This window comes from Dreissena polymorpha, chromosome 2, assembly GCF_020536995.1.
Source record: "Dreissena polymorpha isolate Duluth1 chromosome 2, UMN_Dpol_1.0, whole genome shotgun sequence".
Lineage (NCBI taxonomy): Eukaryota > Metazoa > Mollusca > Bivalvia > Myida > Dreissenidae > Dreissena > Dreissena polymorpha.
In genome coordinates this window covers 113,641,681-113,668,130 of record NC_068356.1, presented here as the reverse complement: position 1 = coordinate 113,668,130, position 26,450 = coordinate 113,641,681, and the positions used below count along the sequence as shown (strand labels likewise).

At 33.7% G+C, this 26,450-nt stretch overlaps 1 protein-coding gene and 2 long non-coding RNA genes across 4 annotated transcripts in view; 2 read left to right on the top strand and 1 right to left on the bottom strand.

Annotated features, from left to right (window-relative positions):
• Positions 1-14,059, top strand: part of LOC127868571 (AP-1 complex-associated regulatory protein-like) — a 37,120-nt gene extending 23,061 nt beyond the window's left edge. For both annotated transcript variants that reach the window (XM_052410449.1, XM_052410448.1), the window contains 2 exons: positions 3,572-3,685; positions 8,218-14,059. In XM_052410449.1, the coding sequence (XP_052266409.1) occupies positions 3,572-3,685; positions 8,218-8,429 (326 nt within the window). In that variant the 3' untranslated portion in view covers positions 8,430-14,059. The remainder of the gene's footprint in view (positions 1-3,571; positions 3,686-8,217) is intronic.
• A 449-nt stretch (positions 14,060-14,508) lies between these two features.
• On the top strand, positions 14,509-17,595 carry LOC127868580 (uncharacterized). Its single transcript, XR_008044181.1, has 3 exons — positions 14,509-14,589; positions 15,398-15,544; positions 16,081-17,595. It is a non-coding gene; the product is annotated as an uncharacterized LOC127868580 (long non-coding RNA).
• A 426-nt stretch (positions 17,596-18,021) lies between these two features.
• On the bottom strand, positions 18,022-19,595 carry LOC127868581 (uncharacterized). The gene is made up of 2 exons (XR_008044182.1): positions 19,512-19,595; positions 18,022-18,576 (listed from the first exon to the last, which is right to left on the bottom strand). It is a non-coding gene; the product is annotated as an uncharacterized LOC127868581 (long non-coding RNA).
• Between the last annotated feature and the right edge of the window lie 6,855 nt (positions 19,596-26,450).

The window sequence follows — 26,450 nt, the reverse complement described above, 5'->3', positions numbered from 1 at the left end:
GGGTTATAAATAATAAACAATCAGTTCAGTTTGAGTTGTCTCCCTTTATCAGACTTTTCCTCAAATTGAAAACCTGGTTTTGTGACAATTTTGTCCCTTGTTACTCAAATGTGGTAGCACTCAATAACTTGTAAAGAGAACAAACCGTGGTCACAGGGCGTCAAATGCATAAATTAATAAACAATTTACATCAAATATCTGAGTTACCTTAGACTTTTGAAGGGCATTAAACTAACTTTATGTTGATACTGTAAACGTATAGAAATTCGTCTGTATGAAATTTCGTGGTTTAATGAAAAACAACTAGTTCGTTGACACGTAATTTCGTTGATTTCAAATTTATGGGGAAGACTGACCGTCATAAAAATTATACTTTTATTAAAACAACCAGAGTAATAACAAAGCATAATCTGCTAATCTGTGTTGACAGCAAGACTTGAGGTTAATGTGCACTAAAGCATGAAAGTGTTGCCAATAATTGTCGATAAGAGCGATAAAGCTGCGCACGTGTGGGTCCCAGCTCGCTAATTGCCATCGATGTTGTTTTGACAATATTTGCACTTCTCAGCGCAATCGGTCCCCTAGTAGAAACACTTTAGTAATAAGATCCCCAAAATACATGTCGTCTACTGAATGTTATAACTAGGGTAACTGACATTTTGTGAATTGTTCAGGAAAGCATACTTTCAGACATTTTCCAAAATACAGTAAGAGCACTTCTGTGATTTTTTGCGCTCAAAATATTTCATAGTTGACATTATGGCAACTGCTCCTTTCTTAATTTTTAATTGTTTTAAAAAAGACATATCAATTTGGATTTTTGTTTCGTTTTTCAAGTGTTATTATAATACTAATCAGAAAATTTAAATACAGAAAAATGTTTATTATTTTAATAAATCATTTTTTTGCTTCTCCTGAAAATTTAACAAAATGTCAGTTACTCTACTTTATACATTCAGAAAATGACATGTGTTTGTTATGTCAATTTCGAAAATTTGATTAAAACATTATTTTTACCAAAAAGGTTGACTTAATATTTTAACAGTTGATGTAAGTCACCTTAATAAACACAAAAATTGAAAAAAGTAAAAATGTATAAAAATGTCAGTTACATGACTTATTACATTCAGTAGGCGATGTGTGAAAATGGTTATGTCTCTTTTAAATTTAATTTGCGCATATTGACATGTATGATAAATCTGCAAACTGTTAATTTTACGACGTCACGTAAAAGAAATTTGTTTTTCTTCACAATTGGTAATGCTATTTATTATCTCTATTTACCATGATTAATAAAACGTACATTAACGATGATGAATAAAAAAAGAAAAACTGATAGATATAGTGTAATGTGAACTACTTATGTGAAGTAACTATTACAAAAACAAATATCTCGGATAACTGACAGTACAAGAAAATGTCGGAAATGACCGATTTAGAATTAAAAATGTATAAATAATCGTTGGTACTTGAATTCGTGGTTCAGTGGACCAACGAAATCCACAAAAATTCGTACCACACGAAATTTAATGGTTTTACAGTATATTTCATAGAAAACAAGCAATACAATGAAAAATATCACTTTAATTTGATTAAATTGAAATTAATGTACACATTAGAAATCAATTTATCAATGTTTGATAGATAGTGGTGCAAACACACTTAATTGCCTTATTTTCACATCCAGATAAATATATAAAGTTTTTGTTGTCTTTAATAATTAAGTATTTAACCAGATACCTAAATGATGCCTAACTAGTAACCAAATTTCATATGTTCCATATCATTATTGTATAGACAGTGACCTCTGAATTAATGTGCTAGTTGATAAAATAACAATTCCTTGCAATAATAATAATTTCTTGATATAATAACAATTTCTTATGTAATTGCCATATATCATCATTAACCTAGGACCCATCTATACATATTCTTGTCACAAAGTGGTAATGTGCTCATATATGATTATGACATATTTATTTACTTGACAAGGTTAAGCAGCAATATGTCAACTGTATGTCTCACTAAAATAGTACTAGCTTTAATTGCATTTTCTCTAATAGTAAAACTTCACTAAAATATAATGACACTCATCCCTTTTTATGCCCTCCTGCGAAGGAGAGGGGGTATATTGTTTTGCACATGTCGGTCAGTCGGTTGGTCTGTCGGTCGGTCGGTCCATCCACCAGATGATTTCCGGATGATAACTCAAGAACGCTTAGGCCTAGGATCATGAAACTTCATAGGTACATTGATCATGACTGGCAGATGACCCCTATTGATTTTCAGGTCTCTAGGTCAAAGATCAAGGTCACAGTGACTCGAAATAGTAAAATGGTTTCCGGATTTTAACTCAAGAATGCTTACGCCTAGGCTCATGAAACTTCATAGATAGATTGATAATGAATGGCAGATGACCCCTATTGATTTTCAGGTCACTAGGTCAAAGGTCAAGATCACAGTGACTCGAAATAGTAAAAAGGTTTCTGGATGAAAAACTTTAACCTTGGTTAAAGTTTCGGTCTGTCAACCAGATGGTTTCCGGATGATAACTCAAGAACGCTTAGGCCTAGGATCATGAAACTTCATAGCTACATTGATCATGACTGGCAGATGACCCCTATTGATTTTCAGGTCACTTGGTCAAAGGTCAAGGTCACAGTGACTTGAAACAGTAAAATGGTTTCAGGATGATAACTCAAGAATGCTTACGCCTAGGATCATGAAACTTCATAGGTACATTTATAACAACTGGCAGATGACCCCTATTGATTTTCAGGTCACTAGGTCAAAGGTAATTGTCACAGTGACTTGAAATAGTAAAATGGTTCAGGATGACAACTCAAGAATGCTTACGCCTAGGATCATGAAACTTTATAGGTACATTGATCATGACTGGCAGATGACCCCTATTGATTTTCAGGTCACTAGGTCAAAGGTCAAGGTTACAGTGACAAAAAACGTATTCACACAATGGCTGCCACTACAACTGACAGCCCATATGGAGGGCATGCATGTTTTACAAACAGCCCTTGTTTATGTCTTAGTTAACTTTGTTAATCAAGAAGTAAATAAGTGATTATATATAGATATATATAAAGCAAAAACAAAATGACCACTGAATATACTCAAACAGTAGAAACCACTTTAGAAATGCACTTTGCGGGTCTCATTTTGGATGAATTAAAAAATTATTGTGATAATGCTTAGATTGGTCATGTGAACTTGTTTGTTCCATATCAAGAATGAATGTTACTCCACTTCAGCCAATTTTGGCCACATATAACAGGTCCATATACACATTATGTGTTGCGCTCTGGCAAAGCATGAAGGGCTTTATGCATGTGCTACTGCATAAAGTGTCATTCAAGATAAGCCTGTGAAGTCTGTTGACACTTTAAATGTTTGTTTTTCATTTAAAGAAGTCTCTTCTTAACCATACTCAGTTTTTGCGAAAAGTGTTGTCCCTGATTAGCCTGTGCAAGCTTCACAGGCTAATCTGGGACAACAATTTTCACTCAAGCATTAAGCCCAGTTTTCCCAGAGTGACACTCAAATGTTTTCATTGAAGGCCTCTCCCCTGGTGCTGGCTCCTCAAGCAGTCAAGAGCAGGGAACCATGGGTGTTGCCAGGGGCAGATCAAACACGGACCAGTCCATGGAGCTGGAATGGGACCACGATGAAGGTACAGTCATTCCAGGTTAATTCTTTACCACTTAGATGGGTATTTTCACACATTTGTAGTCCCGTAGAAAGTTATATTTAATTTAAAATCTTTCTTAAAAGATTCAAGTTTAAGACTTCATTTCCAACCCTTAGATACTGATGAGCAGCAAACAGCATACAACCTGAACAGACTGTGAGTCACTCCCAGGCTGTTCTGGTTTTATGCTGTTTGCACATAGCCATTTTCACTTTGCTTCTCTTAGGGAAAAGGTTAATAAGATGAGCCTCACTGTTGGAAAATGCTGTTTAATTCATGTGCATTAAGTGTTTTTCCATGTTAGCCTGTGCAGTTTGCATAGGCTTATCAGGGATGGCACTTTCGGATTTTATGGAATTCTTAGTTGAAAGGAAGTCGCTTTTGAGTGAAAATCCAGTCAAGGCAGAAAGGGTCATTCCTGAAAAGCATGTGCAGACTGCCCATGCTTATCTTAGAGAACACTTTATGCGCATGCATGAACCCTGTTTTTTGAAAACGAGGCTCAAATATTCATACACTTTCATAAGTTTTTGTAGAGTAAATGATAATGCATGCACGTTTAATCTACAAAATAAATTGTTTATCATCTTGTGCAGGAATTAAGGATTCATAAATGTTTATGTCATTTGATTCATCATATGTCCTTGAATCTCTGAGGATCATGAAAAATTCATAAACTAAAAGTTCATCAAAATATGTAAGTTTCTTAGATTTATGATATCTCTTGCTGTGGACTGCAAACTCTTAGTCTTAAACTGATATACATGAGTCAATAAAAGTCAAATTCTGCAACAAAACTTGTTATTGAATTGTGTCTGTATTATACATTTAAGATTTTAAGCTTTTGTTGTCGTATGACATAAAGTATGTTGCAGTATTAAAACATATTTTAAGCTCAAAATACTTCTTAACAATAATATCAAATTAATTAAAATTGTATCAGTGCAACCTTAATATTTCAACATGTATATTTTTTACTAATTAAACAAGATAACTCTTGTTGGATTCAATCATGAGCCTTGCATTAAAAGTCGTATATTGATTTGCAGTTGTTAAATATTGCCCAGGGCGTCATTAATTGTTGTTCAGGATTGACATCACTGTGTGTAAGGACAATTTATCACATGAAGTGGTTTTTTGTAGCTCAGTAGATACATCAACAGTACTCAAATACAAGTTGGACGCATTCATTATTTTGGCTCCAGGGAGATTTATTAGCCTAATCAAATTGATGTGATATTGATCGTCCCTAAAATAGGTGTCAGTGGTAATGAATTTTGATAAATGTGTATGTATGCATTAATTCTGAATGAAATTTATGACAGTTTCAGTACAATTTGGTGGACAAATACATACATTTTATTTGATCAAGTATGATTTATTTATATTTATTTGTATGAATTCATGAATATTGTTCAAACTTATGAATGCAGGAATTTGTATCTATAAACTTTTGTGTCTAAATGCTTGAAATCTGATATTTAAAAAAAAAATCTCATGGATATATGCGTAAATTCTGATCAGTAAATAAGTCTATTAAAATATTAAATCCTTTCAATAATCTTAATGTTTGTTAATACATAATTTTGATAAAGAAATTTTACAGTTTTGAAATTTATGAGGTGCATGGCTTCCATGGTGAATGTGACTTGTTGTAGCTCTGTAAGAGTCCATAGTTTGATGATCAGCATCGAGGAAATAAATGTTATTTTTCAGACCTCATTAATCACTGTTTTTATGCCCCCGAAGGAGGGCATATAGTGATCGGATCGTCCGTCCTTCCGTCACACTTTGCATTTAGGTTTCGCATTTAGGTTTCGATTAATGCACATATTTTCTATTTCCCTTTACATAGCAACTTAATATTTGGCATGCATGTGTATCTCATGGAGCTGCACATTTTGAGTGGTCAAAGGTCAAGGTCATCCGTCAAGGTCAAAGGGTAAAAAATCGTATCAAAGCGGCGCAGTAGGGGGAATTGTGTTTCTGACAAACACATCTCTTGTTTGTGCTAATTTACATGTTGCAAAAATAAACTGACCGAAAACCATAGGATTATGTATAGTCATTTGTTAACCCTTTCAGTGCGGGAACCAAATTTTGAAGGCCTTTGCAAACAGTTTGGATCCAGATGAGACGCCACAGAACGTGGCATCTCATCAGGATCCAAACTGTTTGCTATTCTCATAGTATTCTTTGAAAAAAATCGAAGAAAATGCTAATTTTAGAAATTCAGCAGACGACATTTTAGCAGAAAACAAATTTCCCAGCATGCAAAGGGTTAATGACAATGACCTTCCATATTTTGTCAATATGAAAATATTCATTAGACACTAGTGCACACTGCACAGGATGATCTGGGACAACATATGCACATGCATTTTGTACTGTTTTCCCAGAACAAGGCTTTTTTTTCCACTACCTGTGAAACCGCTACCGGTGAAACCGGAGAGGGACTTATGGTTTGCGCTCTGTCTGTCAGTCTGTCTCACTTTTCTGCATCCTGCGATAACCTTTAAAGTTCTTCATATTTTTTCATGAAACTTGAAACATGGACAGATGGCAATATGGTGATTTCATTTTGTTCCTACGTCAAGAATTCTGGCAACAAATAGACTAGAAATATTGCTGAAAATTGTTGATCCTGCGATAACTTTAAAAGTTCTTCATATTTTTTCATGAAATTTGAAACATGGATAGATGGCAATATGGAGACTATGCACGTCATTTCATTTTGTTCCTACTCAAGAAATAGACTATAAATATTGCTGAAAATGGTGGAGTTTCAACGGTAATGGACCATATTGCTTGACAATAGTCTTGTTTAATTTATAATTTGTTGAGCGTAGAGGAAACTTACATGGCTTGTGGTGTTCCATATGATGACAACTTCCCATCGTCACATGCATCGGCATCTTTTTTTGCCCATTGAAAAAAGTACCATTACCAGCCCAATTGGGAAAAAAATAGTGCGAAAAAACCTGTAATCGGGAAAATTCTCGTTGTAAAGTCTTAATATTGGGAATTGGTGTATTTGTTTGCTCCCAAATACTTTAAAATTGAAATCTTAATGTTGGCAAGTTGTCAATATTATATTTACTTAGGTTAATGCCATAGAGATGCAAAGGGGAATTAACTAAATGTTGCATTTTTTTATTTTTTTGTGGAAACCTTCAAGCGGGATTTTTTGACAGCAATTGGGAATATTTGTGTTCCTGATTGGGATAGTTTTCCAGTGCTTTATGAAGAAGGAAAAAAATCACTGTCACATGCTTCTGGGTATAAAAAAGTCAGTGAATTCCATGAATTATTATGAAAATGAGAACAAAAAGGTAGTAAAACTGTTCAAACATATAGAAAAAGCTTGCATAAAATTATGGAAGTGCTGAATAAATTTATGATAAGGTTTTTTTAATGCAAATTTATGCAAGTGCTGAACAAATAAATGATGAGGTTTTCTGGATGCAAAAAATCATTAAACCATTTGTCACCATTAAGATAAGTCATTGATCACATTAAAAACTAGTTAATGCTACATTTACATGCAAACAATTATATAATTTGAATTTCAAGTTTATGTAAGTAATTGATGACATCACTTATTGTCTTTGATTGATTTGCCATTGCAGTTAATGTTTGTCAATTTGATGAAATAATATGCTTTTCTTGGCTAGAGTGTATATAATTCATCAAAGTTTACAACATTTTAGTGCTTGCAGATTTTTAATTGCTGCACTGGGTTTAATAAATGTATCTTGTAATTAATGTTTTTTTACTGGTTCTGTTAATCTGAAAAGAATTAACTATTGGTTTAGAATTTTGACAAATGGAAATAAATGACAACATATTACCAAAAGGTTGCATTGTTATAAAGTTTATAGCTTGATAAATTAATAATAAAAATTGCTCATCAAAGCAAATTATAGCATAATTGATCGCCTTGATTTCAATAATAAGTGCAAAAACTTTATTTATAAAAAGAACAATTTTCTTTGCATTAAATGCAAACTAGGTGTATCAAATGCTTGGTATCTTTCAATAGATTTCCCTTGAACTCCCAGACCTTCTATTCAAAGGACTATGGGCCAAGAGGAAAAGGGCCTAGGTATTATGGAATATGGGCCCAGGTATTGAAGATTATGGGCCCATATATTAAGGAATATGGGCCCAGATATTGAGGATTACTGGCTCAAATATTTAGGAATATGATCCAAGAAATTGAGAAATATGGGTCAAGATATTGAGGAATAAGGGGCCAATATTGAGGATAATGGGCCTATATATTTAGGAATATGAGTCTGATATTGAGGAATATGGGCCAAGATATTAAGGAATATGGGTGCATATATAATGTAAAATATGGGCCTTGATATTGTGGAATATGGGTCAAAATATTGAGGAAAATGAGCCCAGATAGTGAGGAATATGAGTCCAGATATTGAGTAATTTTGGACCAGATTGGGAAATTGAAATCCGCCTTAGCACTGGAAAATGGTTTTATTTGTATATTGCAGACACTGGCCTGATACCTGATGGGGACTGGAAGTTGCCTGCATACGAGGGACCTGGTGGGGAGGAGAGAGGGGCCCCTGAGGGAACAGAGGGGGGAAGCAGCCCCCGGGGTTCTGTTGAGCTTGAGTGGGACATAGACTCAGACTTTACGGAGCTCTCGGACAAAGTTACTCCTGGTACCAAGGCAAATGTTGCCCAGGCTTCTGAACAATAGTATGACGAGAGAGGAGGATCTGCGTTATTTCTGTAATCATGAGGAAATGGAAAAAAGCCTTATTTTAGATGTAACTCTTGCCGCATTCACACTGTGAAAAATATGCAATTTTACTAGAAAACATGAAGTGAGAAGGAAATTTGGACATTTTACAGTTAAATAAAAGTAATACAAGTAGGTTACCAAGTAAAATTCAAGAATGAGTTTTTCCACTGTGGAATTCACAGGTCTATATTTTAAGGTCAGTTTTACAGGGTCTGGAATTTCATCAAAAATAGAGTTTCTGAATGGTGATTTTCAAAGAAAGGAAACAAATTAATGTGTTACAGTTAAAAACATAAAAGAGCCCCTTTAAACATAATATATATCAAACTTATTATGGATGGATTTTTGGACAAGAAACATTGTGTAAAAAAGAATTTGTTTTGGCATTTATTTAAAATGTGCAGCCAATATATAAGTTTCAGTGATCACATTATTCAACCTGGTATTATCTTAATAACCAGGGAAAATAAGTTGAGATTATCAAAGATTATGGGAATATGTAGCTCATTACTTATTTTTGCTTAAATGCTTTTTATTTTTTGTGGTTTGGGGGAATTTTACCTGTAATTAGGGATTATATAGAACATGCTGTAGTTGTTATATTAGAAATATTGAGTTCTTTAGTTAATAATTATCTATAATGGTTAACATTTCTTTGTCACTGTCATTGAATGACATGAACATGTGTTATAAGCAATCCAATATGTTACCAGTTTGTTTAAAAAATGTTTTAGCCCCATATGTCACCCTGGCTGTTAATGGCAAGTGTTTACATTAGGCAATTTTAAATCCATATCAGAGACAACATTTCCACGCATAATTGCTCAATTTGTATTGTCCTTGTAGAGATATCATCATTAATAATCCCCTGCCTTAGGCGGAGGGATATTGTTTTGGCGTTGTCCGTCCTTCCGCCCATCCGTCCGTCCGGAGCCATATCTTGGAAGTGCTTTGGCGGATTTCAATGAAACTTGGTATGAGTATAGATAAGAGGATGATGCATGCCAAGTGGCATTGTACACCATCAGTTAATAACAGAGTTATGGCCCTTTGTATCTTGAAAAAAATGCTTTTTTGAGTGTCAAATATAATACTTTTGTGTCCAGAAGCATATTGGCGGGGGATATCAATTCAACGAATTTGCTTGTAATTATTTGTATTTGAAATATATGCTATTCGTTATTTGAATATTACCGATGTGTGTGTGTGTGTGTATAGAGATTACCAGGTTAGTGTTGAATACAGATAAGTTTATTTAGCATGGCTTAGAAAACCAAAACCACATGTGTTGGTCCAAAATCTACATCACCAGGTCAGATCATAAAAAAATGTTGCTACTCTAGAAGCCAGATTTATGACTCAGTCTTGACGAAACTTGGTCAGGATGTTTATCTTGACACTATGAGGACTATACTTGAATCTTGGGTAAAGTTTGAACAAAAACTAGATCACCCAGTAAAGTCTGCCACAATATGCCTCCTTAGACTCGGATGAGCACCTTATAGCCATCTTGCCCCTCTTTGAACAAGTCATGCCTGTTAAACAACAAAGAGTGTTTATAATGAATGGCTAAATATATTGTTAATCCAAGCATGTCATAAGGTCAAGACAGTAGTTATATATTAAACAATTTGCATAAATTTTCCTATAAAAGTACATGTATTTGCATTCTGAATTCTTTTAATTGTCCTCTAGGGGGAAATATTTTTATGTATACATGTTTTCAAAAAATAAATGAGTCATTCCTGTTGTCCATTAAATATTTTACTCTTTGTTCTTGAAATGATTTTGTCATTACCTTGTCTTCTTGGAAGTTTTATTTTGATGCATAGCCCACTTTGACATTTAAAGCCCAATAATATACTTTAATTTATGATTGCTAGTTTGGTACTTTATGACTTTGTTTTGACGTATCGGCTGTTTGTTGACTTTGGTTTTACATTTTTTAAGAATTCAGTTATTATTTATATACAATGTACTTTATAAATTACAAAAACTGACATTGAAAAATGATAATGCTCACACAACTTATAATGTCATCACTCGTTGTAAAAAAACCTTTGAAGACTTAGATGTGTGCTAAAGTTCATATAACCTTTAGCTATTGTAAACCATGACTACGAGATAATTTTTCAATGAAGTATTAAAGAGATGGGTCTATTAAACCTTTAATAAGTACTAGTCATAGCTATATGGTCAAAATGCCATATTGCAATTTAACTAGTTGAGGCATATTGAAACATCACTTTTTTCTTCACCACAATGAGGTAAAGGTCATTTATACCTAATTTTTATGTTATTTTATAAAGATTACTTTAGCATTGACTTGAGGGAAATTTCATCAGCTGCATCCTGGTGTGTTACAATCCAATTATTTACTCTTCTTTAAGTGTCATAATTTGTAATAATTGGAAACTTCTAGTGATTCTGAAAATATAATGTTTGCTTGCTTTTGTCAGAATTTGGGTCCATCTCATAAAATCTCTTGGGGAATGTTCAATAATCATTATATCGTCTACTTTGTGTGTGAGTGTGTGTAGGGGTGGGGGTAATTTTGGCTTGTGAAGGTGCCGTCTTTGATAAGCCAAATGACGTTTTATTGGGTTCTTATGTGTACTAATAGTCAAAAGTTTTTCTCTTTCCCTAAACTGTCTGTCATAAATTTTACATAATTTTTGTATAGCCCTCAAAATAGTATTTTTACGCTGATGGATGAATGTTATTTCTCTGAGTTGGAAATGACGTCAGTTGTCTGTAATGATCAGGTTATTACTTAGCAAGGAAGAACAGTAAAAATTGATGGAATATGCCTTTAGTTTAGTTGCTTTACAGACAAATTTTTAAGGACAACAAAATTACATGAAAGCCCGTATGAGACTTCTAAAGTTTATACAGTTATATATTATTTGTAAAATAATTAAGTGTTAAATGTCCTAAGAAGGGTAAATGTTATTGTTGAATCATTCATCAGTACAGTTTTGTTCATCGTTTCAGTATTTATTGTTCATCGTTATGTTTTGTTTGATAGAACACATTTGTTTAGATGTGATTTTGTTAATGTCTATAATAAATACTTAATACTTAACAGTTCACATTTAATTTGTTCTTTTTAAATGCATAATTGCTTTATATAATAATCACCACAAATTATAATGTTGATTTTATAGTTTAAAAAAATGACCATTGGCTTTTACTTTACTTAATCATGTGCCTTGTTGCTGTTAATTATTGCTGTTTGTATTACTATGTTTCTATTACAAACAATACATTGAAATCCAAAGTGCCTCGCATATATTCTGCCTCTTTAGTAGGTAAACAATAATTTTGCCTATTATGCATTAAGACAATGGTAACATCTATAATGCCATGTAAGCATCATGGAGAATATTGTCTTAATATTTCATTACAAATTTAATTCCAGTTAACATATTGTTACATTTATTTGTGTTTATTTACTTTAGTGATACAACAGTTTATGTTTATCTTATTTCTTGTGTCATGACATGATAGATGTAAGGAAGAATTTAATAAACATCTTACATTGTTTGATTAAAAGCAAATATTGAATTCCGAAAGTTTCTAAACTTATAACAGTACAAATGTAAATTTAAATTATACAAATGAAAAAAGGTTTAACTTTTACCATGTGTACTACAAGGATGACAATATTATTTATGTAATTTGAAACACCTAAACATTCTATTTACTGTGTGTATATTATTATTCCGTAATGTTCTATCAACAAATGTCACATTCCATGTATCATATGCAAATAGATTATTCGGTATATTGCATTTGCCCTGCCATCAACATTTTAGATTGTCTTTAAAGTGCTATAGTTAAAACCAGATGGTCTCATACTGTGATATTATAGGTTCATCATCTCAAATCTCTGTGCTATATGATACATATATTGGTACAATGATATCCTCTGGTGAAATCTGTTTTGTAGTTGTCTGTCCAACTGCTTGTCAGTCTGTACCCTATGTTCCTGTCCGCTATACATTCCCTAAATTTGTCTCAAAGATTCATGCCATTGAGACGATATTCCAAACGCATGAATCATGCAAATTGTAGCCGTAAGGTCACGCTTGAAGGTCATCTGTTGGAGAATTGATTTTGTTTGTTCTTTTAGTATCTAATATACCTTTTGAAGGATTTTCAAATTTTCAATAAACTTGCACCCAATTTTTTAGGTCATATAGGCTATTCGCGGATGCCATCAAGGCTTACAGCACACTAAAGGTCACGTGTGCAGCTGTTTATCAGTTCCATATCTCTCATATAATTTTTAAGGATTTTCATGAAACTTGCCTTAGATCTTTTGGTCATTGAAACGATAAGCAGAAGGCACATGTCCGGCATGACTCCATAATGCCAGCTTAAGGTCAAGGTCACATTGAGAATGTTTGAGCCCTCATATTCATCTCCACTCCAAATCTGCTGTACCTTTCTAAGAATTTTCCTAAAAGTTTTCATATATATGTTAAGGTTATTAGGTCGAAATGATATAGTCAAAACAATTTCAATTAATTGCTTGAGGCAAATATCGTTTTGCAGTGTATTGTAAATAGCACGAAAGCGACAACAAATGCTGTTGCAATTATTACATGTTAAGAAAATGGTGGGGCATTAATGCAGACCTTGACAATGGGCAATGGCAAATAGTTTTTAATGGTTTTTGACGGTAAGAAAACAATTAAAAAATAAGACATTATAATACAAATGTATACTTATATATTATAATAAAAATATATAATATTATTATAATACATAATATAATAAAATAGCAAATGATCCAATAATTTCATTTTAAACGGTCTTTTTGTTTTGCAAAGCCCCTTACAGTTTTGTTGGCTTCAATTGTATGTAATATGTTTTAGTTGGGCATATATATTATATTGTTTGGCTTTATCTGCATTTGTTTTATTTAATGTTATTGAAATTATTAAACTATTGATATTGATTAACAACCATTGTTATGAACATGTTTTTCTTTTGAACATTTTAAATACGTGTACGTCCTTCAACTTAGGATCCAAAGAGGCATTTACGTTATTGTAGGGACATGCATACTTATTTTAATCAATATAAGCGATGTAATCGAATTTGATTACATACGGCATTTTGTGGGAAAGTCTCAACGATCTACAAGATATGAATTTTAGAAATTAAAATCATATTTACAAGCTGACCATGTCTCGTTTCAGTGACAATATTTTACAAGAATTTTGTTCAAAACCACATCTTTATGTCTACTTCACTCTAAACTGCTCATATTAAACAACCCGTATGTCATGTTTTACTCAACGATACCTATTGTTGAAGAACGCATATTAGGTACATAATCACTTGCTTAATTTGAGCAATTTTCCGCAGCAGCTTTCATTTCTTTATTGAAGTTGCATGCTAGTCCTAAATTCACATTGTTAAGAGAACAAATAGTAGGCGTAACTTAAACTGGTCATAAACAATATTTTATTCACATGACCCAGGGGGGCGGTTTCAGTGATTTTTTACAATCCGTAAACGAGATGTGATTCTTGTCACTGAAGTTTTGTGTTTCAATAAATAAATGCAACTTTGCAAGACTTGATTGAAACGGTCTCATTGTTGCCAGTTAAACAAAATGACACTATTAAACAAATGTCACTAGTTTCAAAAAGTATACATGCAAAGCAACACAATAAGCCATCTTTTAACATCTTTTTTCACATTTAGGCTTGATACAGGGATTAGAACCCGATACGGTGCAAAAACGGAACAAAAAAATAATGTTAATTGTACTAGAGGCCCAATCACTATTACACTTATAACGCGTATGTCACACGGTTTAGAGAATCTTTATAATATAGGTTTAGGTTTATTCAATATAAAATAGAGCCAACGATTATATATGTTCAAAACAAAGAAACATATATAAAGGCATGACCTGTGATCAGTATTGAAGTTCATAAGGTGTTATATATATTATATAATTGTATCTTAACCTTTAAGTAACGTTAATGTTCACAAATATTATGGAGCCTATCTCACCGGGGATGAACAACTTTTGTCACGTGACCGCAAAAGTCAACGCCGGTTGCAGAAACAGATTGTAATCTTGTACATTAAGGTAAGTTTTGTTGTTTTTTCATATAATCAAAATTTCAGTTTTTAACAAGTGATAGCCTATGACACAGTATACTAAATAAACTTTTATTTGAAATGATTCCATTGCCTTTACTGTTTCCACTTTCCGAGAACACTTCGACACAAAATTCTGAAATGCATTGCAAACGCTGTTTGTTTATGTGGTGTTGATGATTTTCTTTCAACAATATTGGTTTAACGACTGAATTAGTATGATTTTACACTTCATTTTAATATATTTAATAAGATTCATGACAAAAATAGCGGTGCAAATTGAAAAATATCTTATTTTTTTGTTTTGTTTTGTTTTGCAAACGCAGGTTGGTATTTCTTGAGCAATAGGAAATGGCAAACGCAGGTTGCGAGAATATTCAAAGGATAATGAAACGCACACTGTACACATTTTTGAAAGTCTTCTAAAATATGATATGGTTACAAATACGAAAATATTAACTATTCAACACAATATATGACTACGGAACTTCAATTGAGGACATTTAAACAGAGCGGAAATATGCTTATCAACACATTAAGTACTGTTACAAGTATATTGAACCACAACGTGCGTTGCCTCCTTTAAGCGGACCTCGAATGACGCTAAACGCGCCAAAACTCACGAAAATCCCGTGCATTAGTAAACACGCATGTTTATTGAACTGTGACGAAAAGAATAGCAGATAGTGTGTCACATCCAATCACTTGCGTTTCATATCTCTTTTGGTGTAGTCTTTAAAACTTTATAAAAACATTTTAGAAATATATTTTAACAAAAAGTAATTCTTTCATTACAGAAACATGACGCTCGTGTGTGAAATCTGTGGAAAGACATTTAAATCGAAGTGGGGGTTAAAGCTTCATGATAAGCGCCACAGAGGGACTGGACGATTCGCCTGTTGTGGAAAAACATTTTACACAAAACAGGCGTTCAACAGACACAGGTTTGTATTTTTTTTGTTTTTTGTACAATGCTAGGTTCTGTCGGTTTAAAAATCAAGATACAATTCAACATAGGTCATTGCATTCTGAGCGAAAGTATGTTTTTATAACCTAGTTGCAAAGCACTATTTAAAATGTTTTGAATGGTGTTTTCGAAAAAAAGCCGGCTTTAAAACACTTAACACATTATTACTAGTGTGGTGCATATTGGTGTGCTCATTATAGTATTTAGTTTTTAACGACCATAATTGTCCAGATAAATTTCAATGCAAATTGTCACTGAACAATTGGAATTTACACCGTATAAATCCAGAATGTACGCGTTCCGATACTTCACGTATGTAATTGGACCCTTAAACATATTATTTAATGCGTATTTTGGATTTTGAAATGCGTAAATACGCGTTAACGCGCCTTATCTGGAGCGCTTCTGACGACCATCATTTTGTTAAGTTCCACATTGTTATGGATAATATTCTGTGTGTATTTTTCTGTATTGAATAATAATTCAACAGTTCCATTTGTTTTTGTTATATAGATGCAGCATTCATGGTGTTGAAAAGCCGTTCCCCTGTGAACAATGCGGCAAAAAGTTTTCAACCAAAGATGACCTGAATCGTCACGTCCGGAGGGAGGTTGCTGCAAAGCAATTTACCTGCTCAATTTGCAATGCAACGCTCCGGGAGAAAATTGACCTTCAGGCCCACCTTGCCACCCACAATGGAGAGAAAAACTTTGCTTGTGATATGTGTGAAAAGAGGTACAGGCACCGCAGTAGTCTATCAAAGCACAGATCTGCAAAGCACCGGGCCTAGTCATCTGTTGCATGACGATGATAAGACCAAGAATTATTTTTAATTCTTACCAATGTGCCGTGGTTATTTTCTTAATTATTGAAAATACAGACTGTCATACAATAATATATAGTATTACGCGTGTTTTTGCGTCTTAAACATTGTGTTTCATATCGTTTATCTTGTGTTGTTTTGTTTGATATTCCTGTTTTTAATAAGATTATTGTTGTAATATTTATCATTCTAATTTAAAATGATTATGATAATGGTTGATCTCATACAAATTATTGTGTTCATTATTGCTCATCTGTGATTACTGTTGATCTCAGCCCATGAATTGTGATTTATATTGATTATCTGTGATTATTGTTGATCTTATCAAAATAATTGTAATTTATGTTGATTATCTTTGAATTTTTTATCTTAACCTATTAATAGTGATTTATATTATCTGTGATTATTGTTGATCTTATCAAAATCATTGTGATTTATGTTGATTATCTGTGATTATTGTTGATCTCAACCGATTAATTGTGATTTATATAACCAGTGATTATTGTTGATCTTATCAAAATCATTGTAATTTATGTTGATTATCTGTGATTATTGTTGATCTTTTCGAAATCATTGTAATTTATGTTGATTATCTGTGATTATTGTTGATCTTTTCGAAATCATTGTAATTTATGTTGATTATCTGTGATTATTGTTGATCTTTTCAAAATCATTGTAATTTATGTTGATTATCTGTGATTATTGTTGATCTCACCATATCCGCTGGAATATACATTTGAGCCGCGCTCTGTGAAAAGGGGGTTTAATGCATGTGCGTAAAGTGCAGTCCACATAGGCTAATCAGGGACGGCACTTTCCGCTTTTATGATATGTTTTGTTAAAAGAAAGTCTCTTCTGAGCAAAAATCGAGTTTATCGGAAAGGTTTGTCCCTAATTAGCCTGTACGGAATGCACAGGCTAATATGTGACGACACCTTACGCACATGCATTAAACCCCCTTTTCACAGAGCGAGACTCATTTGTAATCTGCGATTTTTGTTTATCTATTTCGAATCAATATGATTAAAATATATTTTTGGTGAGTTAGCTTTTTGTCTCATTGGAATCATTGTGCGAATTGTCAACAATTACATGTAAATCTGTAATTCCTTCTCAAGTTGCACATAGGCCAGTTTAATGTTTTGCGTATAAGCTATTATTGCGATACGGGATATTCTTTGCAGCAATAAAACAATTAATCTGCATATGTTTGGTTCGTTTTGTTGTTAAAGACACTGATCTTGTTTGCGTTCAACCGCTGGGTTTTTCAATGTTTTTCACAGTATAGTTAGACTTATCTCGGTGAAGTGTACTTTGTCATGGATGTAGTATGCCTTCAGCTTTATTTTAAGTATTATCTCCAACAATCATATTGTAAGATTGTCAGGATTCTCACGTTACACATAAAGACATTATATTGTATGACCAATATGAAGACACTAGTGATTTGCAAGGCGCCCATGTAAAGGTCAATAGTTATTATTATATTTAAAGTTTCGGATCAAAAGATAATGGTATACACCTAAAATGAAAACTATGTCTTGCAGAATAAGAGGAATCGATTGTTTTATTTGCTTCATGATACCTCTCTCCTTATAGGTCCACATTATTTATCATTATGCAACTAAAAGAAAGATACCTTTTTTTTAATTAACAAGATACAAGATACATGGCATTTTTTAGAAACTGTAATTTTAAAACTTGAAACAAATAACAGCAAACAAAATAAAGTTAGATCCAATATGTCTGTTGTTGTTTCAAATCCCCCAAAAAGGTTGAATATACCGGTAGGCCTCGTTAAATGAAGCATCCCACAGCGTCAATATAGGCAGCATATTATACGGCCCCAATATTGGTAGCTCCTCAATGCATAAACATAGAAAGAGCAACACAAAATCAAATTCAGTAGCATTACACGGAATCAATATAGGTAACGTTGGTTAACGAATATCAAAAATGACAGCTGTCTTTTAAAGAACTACAAACTGTCGTATGATATTATGATTTCCTTTTACGGGTCAATGTCAATTCCCATTTTTGATGTTAGAAGCATTTTGCTGTCATTTCGTCTTGCCCTCTCCCATCGGACACCCAACGTTCCCTTCTGGAGAGCGTTTCTGCTTGTTGACACGGTGTCAAATTTTCGTTTAGGTTCCTTCCGTTTTGGAATGTCAAATTCGTGGTCCCTGAAACATGATATTTGTAGAGATGATTCTCACAGTTCTTCTATAAATTGTTCCCTCAATCTTCACAGCTGAGCAAAACATATGCATACAATTGTGTTCATTCAAATTGCATTCTTTAACTACCAAATCTTAATATTAAGATAATATTTAATATTAAATATATTTGGACAACTAACAAAACAGCATGAGAAAAATAACATTCCGACAAATTATTTTTCAATTCTTTTGAGATCTTCATTTTACAATACTCCGCTCCGAATCGCGATTTATTTTATGATGATAATGGCGATGAAGATGGAGATGATGATGATGAAGATGTTGATGATGATTTGATTTGAACAGTACATATCGAGTATCGCTTCGTGTGTCGTGTGTCGCGGTCTGAAATTAGACCGCGTTACACGAAATTCGGATAATATGGGCGATATTTGAATAATAAAATATCGCGCGTCGCCGCGACTGTCGCGCAAAATATCGTGTATCGCTTCGTGTGTCGTGTGTCGCCCTTGATGAAAGAAGGGCAAGAATATAGATTCCGTAATCTTAACCAACCTGCGTTTGCCATAATCCAGCTTCAGCAAACTGCGTTTGCTCAACCAACCCGCGTTTGTAAATTTTTGAAATAGCAAGAACTGCCCAAATTAAATATAACAACAACAACTTATATCGCAAATACAATAAATCATCAAAAATTAAGCATCGTGTGCTCTCATTTTTCTAGAAATATGATTTATTCGTGAATGGAAAGTAAAAAAATATAAAATCAAACTGCGTTTGCATCGAAAATCTAAAGTTTGTGTCGAAGTGTTCTTAAAAACTGCAAAGCTTCGAAACAAGTGCAATGCGTCTTAATATGCGAAAAGGTATGAAGCATGTCATAAGCTTTGTATTGTCCAGAAATTTTAACATATTCTCTATAAAAAGATGAAAATTACCTGACGGAGCGGGATTCCTGATGTAATTCAACAACCTGCGTTGACTTTTGTGGTCACGTGACAAAAGTTGTTCATCCCCGGTGATCTAAACCTTGATTTCGCTGACAATATATTAAAGCTACATTTTAACGTACATATTATTCTGGTTATGTGTCATACGCATAATTTTATACGATAATTGGTGCGTCCTTTTTGATCTTATGTGCGGTGCTATTTCTATACCTTCGTGAATAATCGCATTGCCATATGATAAACCAAGTTTCATTTCTTGAATCTTCACTATATAAACCACCATTTAAGCTAACATTAATACCGGTTCAACTATAAACAGCTTTTTGCTTAGATTAGTTATTGTATAAATCAACAAAAAACGACAGAGCTTGAACGTTTTCCGTGTGCTATTATACGATAATTCAGAACTTCGTTAGCTCTATTCGGACGTTGACGTAGGCGGAAACCGATTATAAGATAATTCAGAATTCCGATACATTTCTCCTGGGGCGTCGGTCCGCTTTCAACATAAACGTGAACGACGTTGGTCCTTGTTTTGTAACCATTAGTGACAAATCATAGAAGTCACACTTATGATTTTGACTACAGACGTCACAGTTATGTTTATGAAATACAATGTATAATGACCGACTATTGGTTCGATTCACTATTCATTCATCAGTTAATCTATTACATTAATTCTTGAAATTGCATTTGCGCACGTAACGGAGGCAAAACCAATGTGCTAAGTGCGCTAGTAACAAAAGGATGTCATTGCTGGATGATTAATTGGTCCATGGCTGCGTGCGCACGCGAGATTGTTTCGTGCGCACGCGACATGAGCCACGTGCACACGCGAAATATAAAATGCTAAATAAAATATTTTAGATGTCCCCGTTATACCAGCGTTGTTAAAAAAGTTCATTTAAACAGGTAATATCAAAATCATAGTTCTTTCTGTGTTGGCACTTATAGTTGGGTTTATTGATATTGCAATTTTAAGAAATGTGTATAAATGACCTGCTTCAGAAGCTATTTTATTTCTATAATGTTGTTTGATATCTTTCTTTATGTAAAATAAGAATTAAAAAAATATCGCAATACGTCGAAATTATATATTGATACATTTGTCCATTTGCGTAGCATGCATACTTTATTTGCAATACAAATAAAACGTATTGTATAAAGAATATGGCTTACCGATCATCTTGTTCCGTTTTTACTTAATTAGGGCATACCATTTAAATATTAATTTCAACGCTAATTGTATTTTCTTATCCACTGTTCGTCTGTTTGTCGGTCAGTCTACATAAAATATTGAAAAATTCATATTGTGTTTATGGAGGGACTATTTCAACTTAACACAAGCAATTAAATTGAATCCTCAACATTTCAAAAACGTATTTGTTTTTTTTTATAAAATCCACTTCAAAACAATGTTAGGATAAATGTTTGAAAAAAAACTTTTATAATCTTTAAGTCGTGTTGATAATTTTTTTAATATATTTTTTTACATTATAAGCAACTATATTTAATGTAAACGAAATTATTTTCGGTTTGATAAATACAGTATAGAATGGTTGTATACCTGTTATTTATAAGAGAGATTATGATAATGGTTTAGCGCGAAAATTGCACGGGTTTTGTGTTTAAGATTTAGCGCGAAAGCGCACGAGTTTTTTGTGCTGGGGTATATATGATGTGCAAATCTACTGAGTCGCCACTCGAGGGTGTATTTGACAGGCAAAACTAATGGAAAAAGAAAACGAAGGGGTGATAACCCCGCCCGCCCGCCCTTACTGGACATGTGTATGTCTAAATAATTGGTTACATTATTTTTACGTTTATTTTGTAATAATAAAGTCGATATTAAGTTTATTTTCAGTTCGGTTTTAGTCCATGGGAGATGGGATCTAAACACGAACCGATTTCTTAACCGAGAAAGTCGATGGGTGTATTAACATTTAAGTCTGAATCAGCTAAGTTTTCTTGATTATTTTGTTTCATTTTTTATTTCCTATTGTGATTTTAATGTGAAATTTTTAAGTTATGTTTCATATTTGAGACTCTCACTTTCTGGAGATAGTACTTCCTGCATATTTATTGAAATCTTGGTATGTGTAAATGTCAGTGTTATCATTTATTTTGTTTTCTTACGTAAGGACCGTTTAATTTTAAAGGTATTCTATTATAAACGAATAATTATTTTTTTCGTTTTGGTGTGACTGGTTTTATGTTGAAGTCGGTTTAATGTAGCTATATATAAAGATGAAGGCACTTGGACACCGGTCTTGAGCCATGGGTCCTCATACCTCCCCCTGCCATTAAAAGAAAAAGAAATAGATGAAAAATGGCAGTAGGGTTGCGTATCCCGCTCGCGGTTTAACCTGAATCGTTTATTACTACCGATTATTGTTTGGGGGTGTACGTGAAGTTATGTACACTTCTCTTGATTGGTGGTGGTGGATGAATCTTGCGGATAACAGCAGCTTATTTAAGCAAATTAATGTTTCACATTTGTAAATGTATAATATTTAAGCAACTTAACGTGATTGATGGGCATTAGGGGCGTCCTGTGTGCTCTTTGGGCATCGGCGGGGATCAGTTTATTCAGACAGTAACTCTCGATTTTAGGTATATACTTGCCGTCGAATTGTTATGAATAAATTTGCACTTGTTTACATGTCACACATGTGCATGTTAAGTATTCATAATGACATGACCTACATCATTTAAATAGTATCGTTTCAGTTCTTTACACATCTGAACAAGGATGTTGCACCGTTTACAGTCGGCTCGAGACTCGTGAACTGAGCGTTGCCATTGAGGTCGATTTCCGTTGCACATGGAACACATACGGGCGTCAGAAGAATTGTTGTTTGCATTTATATGTCGAAAGTCCTGTCAAATACAAGCACTCACTCCTATTTGTCTGTGGGTTATCATTTGTTATTATTTGTATGATAATGATGTTGAAAGGATGATGCTTTCATGGTTGATGATGATGATGAGTGTTTAAAAGTATTTTGAGAATAGAGAATAATAAATTTATTCTTAACTATGTGTAAATGCAACTTAAAACAAACATATCGCCTCGGGAAAATAACGTTGTGTTCGATGTATGCGTTCGACACAGTAAGAAACTGTCAACAATTTACATTTAGCCGCCCTCTGAGGAAAAGGGGATACAATGCATGTTAGTAAAGTGTCGTTCCAGATTAGCCTGTGCAGTCCGCACAGGCTTATCAGGGACGACACTTTCCGCTTTAGTGATTTTTTTTGTTTAAAGAAAGTACCTTCTTAAAAAATAATATAGTTTAGGCAAAAAATGTCGTGTCTGATTAGCCTGTGCGTACTGCACAGGCTAATATGGGACACAACGCACATGCGAATCATTTACTTCATGCATTATTTATCTTGTGTAACACGTTTCCAGTCATGTAGGCAAGTCAATAATACTAAGAATAATGCGCTTCACATACATGAGCGGTATACATTACATAACAAGGCGATTAACAAGAATTACATGTTCTATCCTGTATACTTCCAATAAAAGTTACATGATATACATGAGTTGTGTTATTAACAAAAACTATTAACATCGCGATAACGTAATTATACTTATCATCAGTATAGAGTAAAGCACGGCGACGCGTGTCTCTCTTGTTATCAACACAATTGCTATTCGACAAATAAGCTCCCGGGCAACAAATATTGACTAGTAAGGCAAGTTATATGTTGTATCTAGTGTGAGTATATTTACGACATCTTAATTGTCGGCTAAGATAATTAATTGTGGGATAGTACTAACTCGGTAAGTTCTGCATGCTTTACTAAGATAAAACGTTTTCATAATTTTATTAGATTTACATTTTAGGACGGATTTTATAGCTTTTTGGATGATACAAAGTCGCTGGCGATTTGTCATTATAATTGTATGTGATGAATTAAGATGAACCTTTTTGATTTACCGATATTGGCGCATTAAAATTGGTTTGCATATCATTCTTACTCAAAACGTTCTTAGATTGTGTAATCGCATTCGAATAAACGCTTTGTCTTATAAAATGCATGTAACGTAAACGAAACGTTATTTTTGTTTCATATCGATTTAAATATGTTTATGTGACATGGCTATTTTATTAAGAAATTCGTGGTAACGTGTATGTTCTATCATACGTTTTCACGCTGCGTCGTATTAACCTATTTATGCCTAGCGTCTAGAAAAAAGGCCTTTTGCAAGCAGCGTAGACCCTAATGAGTCGTCGCATGATGCGGCGTCTCATCAGGGTCTACGCTGTGTGCTTAAAGGAATTTCTGTAAGAAATATTTTAAATATCGAAATATATATACTAGACATCACACTAATTTTGGAAATAAATTGATCCAATTTAGAAGAATGGGAAAGTCCACTAGGCATAAATGGGTTAAAGCAGGACCCATTTCAGCAGCTAAGGCAACAGAAGGCAACTAAGAATCATAAGTAATTTAACAGAAAAAGGCCTATATACAGTACAAACATTAACATGTTAAATATTATTTCAAGTTTAAGATTAAAACCTAATCTCGAAAACAGGCTGGGTTCGATTATAAACATGTAAACGACTTAAAAAAAATCAGATTTATCTATCATGTCTTATTGTTAAAATTTTCCCTTCTGTAAAGGAAACAAAGGCGAAATACCTTTATAACAAATGCAGGAATAAACTGCATGTACATAAGCAGCTGTAACAGTCAATGTCGTGTTGATAGAGTGTGGACGATAATTGTGTCTAGTTATAGAATGGATAAATCCGATTAGAAACATACATATACAGGGCTAATGATACGTAAATCATAAATTAATAACGAGCAAACGTAATAACTGAAGTTGAAGCCAATGAAGTACCAATACAATCCAATATAACATTTTTGCTATCTCATCAAATACTTATACGTGATTGCGTTGACGTATAGAAACATTATTAATAATACCTTAATACAGAGTATCAACGAGCTAACCAACATACGGAAAATACAGCCAAATAAATACCAACACAATCAATTATCTTTTTTTCTATCCCATCAAATAAGTTCATGATTGAGATGACGTAAAATAACATGGTAAATGATACGTAAATCTACATTGAAAACGACTTAAGTCATATGCGGAAGTTAGAGCCAAATAAATACCATCAAATGAATTACATTTTTTCCATCCCATCAAATACTGACACATAATTGAGTTGGTGTTGAACATTTTAGTTTTAACAGTTAAATAGCTATATCAGTTAAATACGCTTGTGATGTTGTAAACGCATTTTTAAGGTCGATACAATCTTGAGCAACTCGAATACAGGTATTAATTACATATTAAATGAATAAAACGCTGATGCCCGTAAGATAAACATTGACAATAAGGAAACAGGTAATATATTAGTTGTTTCTATAAATGATGTAATATATATGTGTTCAGTGTGTTTTGTTGCATTAAAATCATAATGTTCTGGATGTACATTGTAACGCATGTTACAGGTTATCGGTTGCTAAGCTACTTTGATTAAAATTGGTCCCTTCTCTCGACGCGTGGCGTAACGTTTTGCTAACGTTTGATATATTATATGTGCACGAACGTTTTCGTTTGAAAAACAAACATTATTATACATACTTTCGTATAATTTAATGTGTAATACACGTTTACATTTTGAGCATATATTCTTTGTGTAGAAAAGCAAATCACACGCCATATTTTAGGCCAAGTAAAACAAAGTGTTTTGCGACAAAACAATTGTAACCGAATATTAGTGTGGTCCGCCTACTAGTGTGATTCTGATACGAAATCGCTAAACGGTTGTAGAGACTACGATTTCTTGTATTTGAGTGCGGAAAACATTTTGTATTTGTGCCAGAAAATTAGTACGTCCGTTAAGTACATATTCTTATCACGAGAGAACTAATGAAATATCTACAAAATATAGGGGAAAATTGGCCCCAGAGACATTTCCAAGGAGAGAAGGTCGTTGTGTATAGTTCAACAACATTAGCCGCAAACCCGTTAACTCAATTAGCATACATTGGATTTTTTATTGCATTATATATTAACGTTCGGTTTTGTTCGTGCACTTTCTGCACAATTCATGCGATTAGTGAGGTGCATATGCATGTTTCAATTAATTAAAATCGCTTCCAGAATGGGTACTTGTATATTCATTGAAACAATATTTTTTAATATTCATGCATAGAGGTCAGTGATAGATTAAGGTTGATGATTTAATCAATTCTCTCGGATTATTTAAGGCAAGTGACAAAATGCATCAACATAAAGGACACTATGTACAATACGATATATACATTACCAGTATTTCAACGCCTCATCCAGGGTAACAGCATTCACATGGCGACACATCAACCATCTGTTGTGTGCTTTTATCTTGATGTACTGAATAAAATAGCATAGTCTTGGTTTGCTACACCATTATATTGATAAAATTCTTTCCTTTTAAAAAATAATATAATACAAAGGGAAAAGCAAAACCGTAGATGTGAAGATAAAAAGTATTAATTGGTATTCATTCAATCCTCTCTGCGCCGTCCGGTGCTTGAGGCGACAGCAAGGGAGCGCCACTTTGATCTGTCAGCTGCTGATGCGGGTGCTGTCTGCAGGCGTGAGGCCTCTGTTCTTGAGCTCTCGCTCCACGGTTCGGCGCCACGTCTCTTTTGTTCGTCCACGGTTTCTTTTCCCCTGTTGAGTCCATCTCAATGCCGCCCTGGGTAGCGAGTCGGTTGGCATTCTGCAGACGTGGCCTAGCCATCTCCATCTCCTCAAAGCGATGGTCTCAGCGATGCTGTTTGCGCCAGCTCTTCCACGCAGTCCCATGTTCGTGATCATGTTAAGCCAGAAGACTTCCATGATCCGTCGCAGACTTCCAGTTTGCGCTCGATGGTAGCAGTGGTCTTCCAGCACTCAGA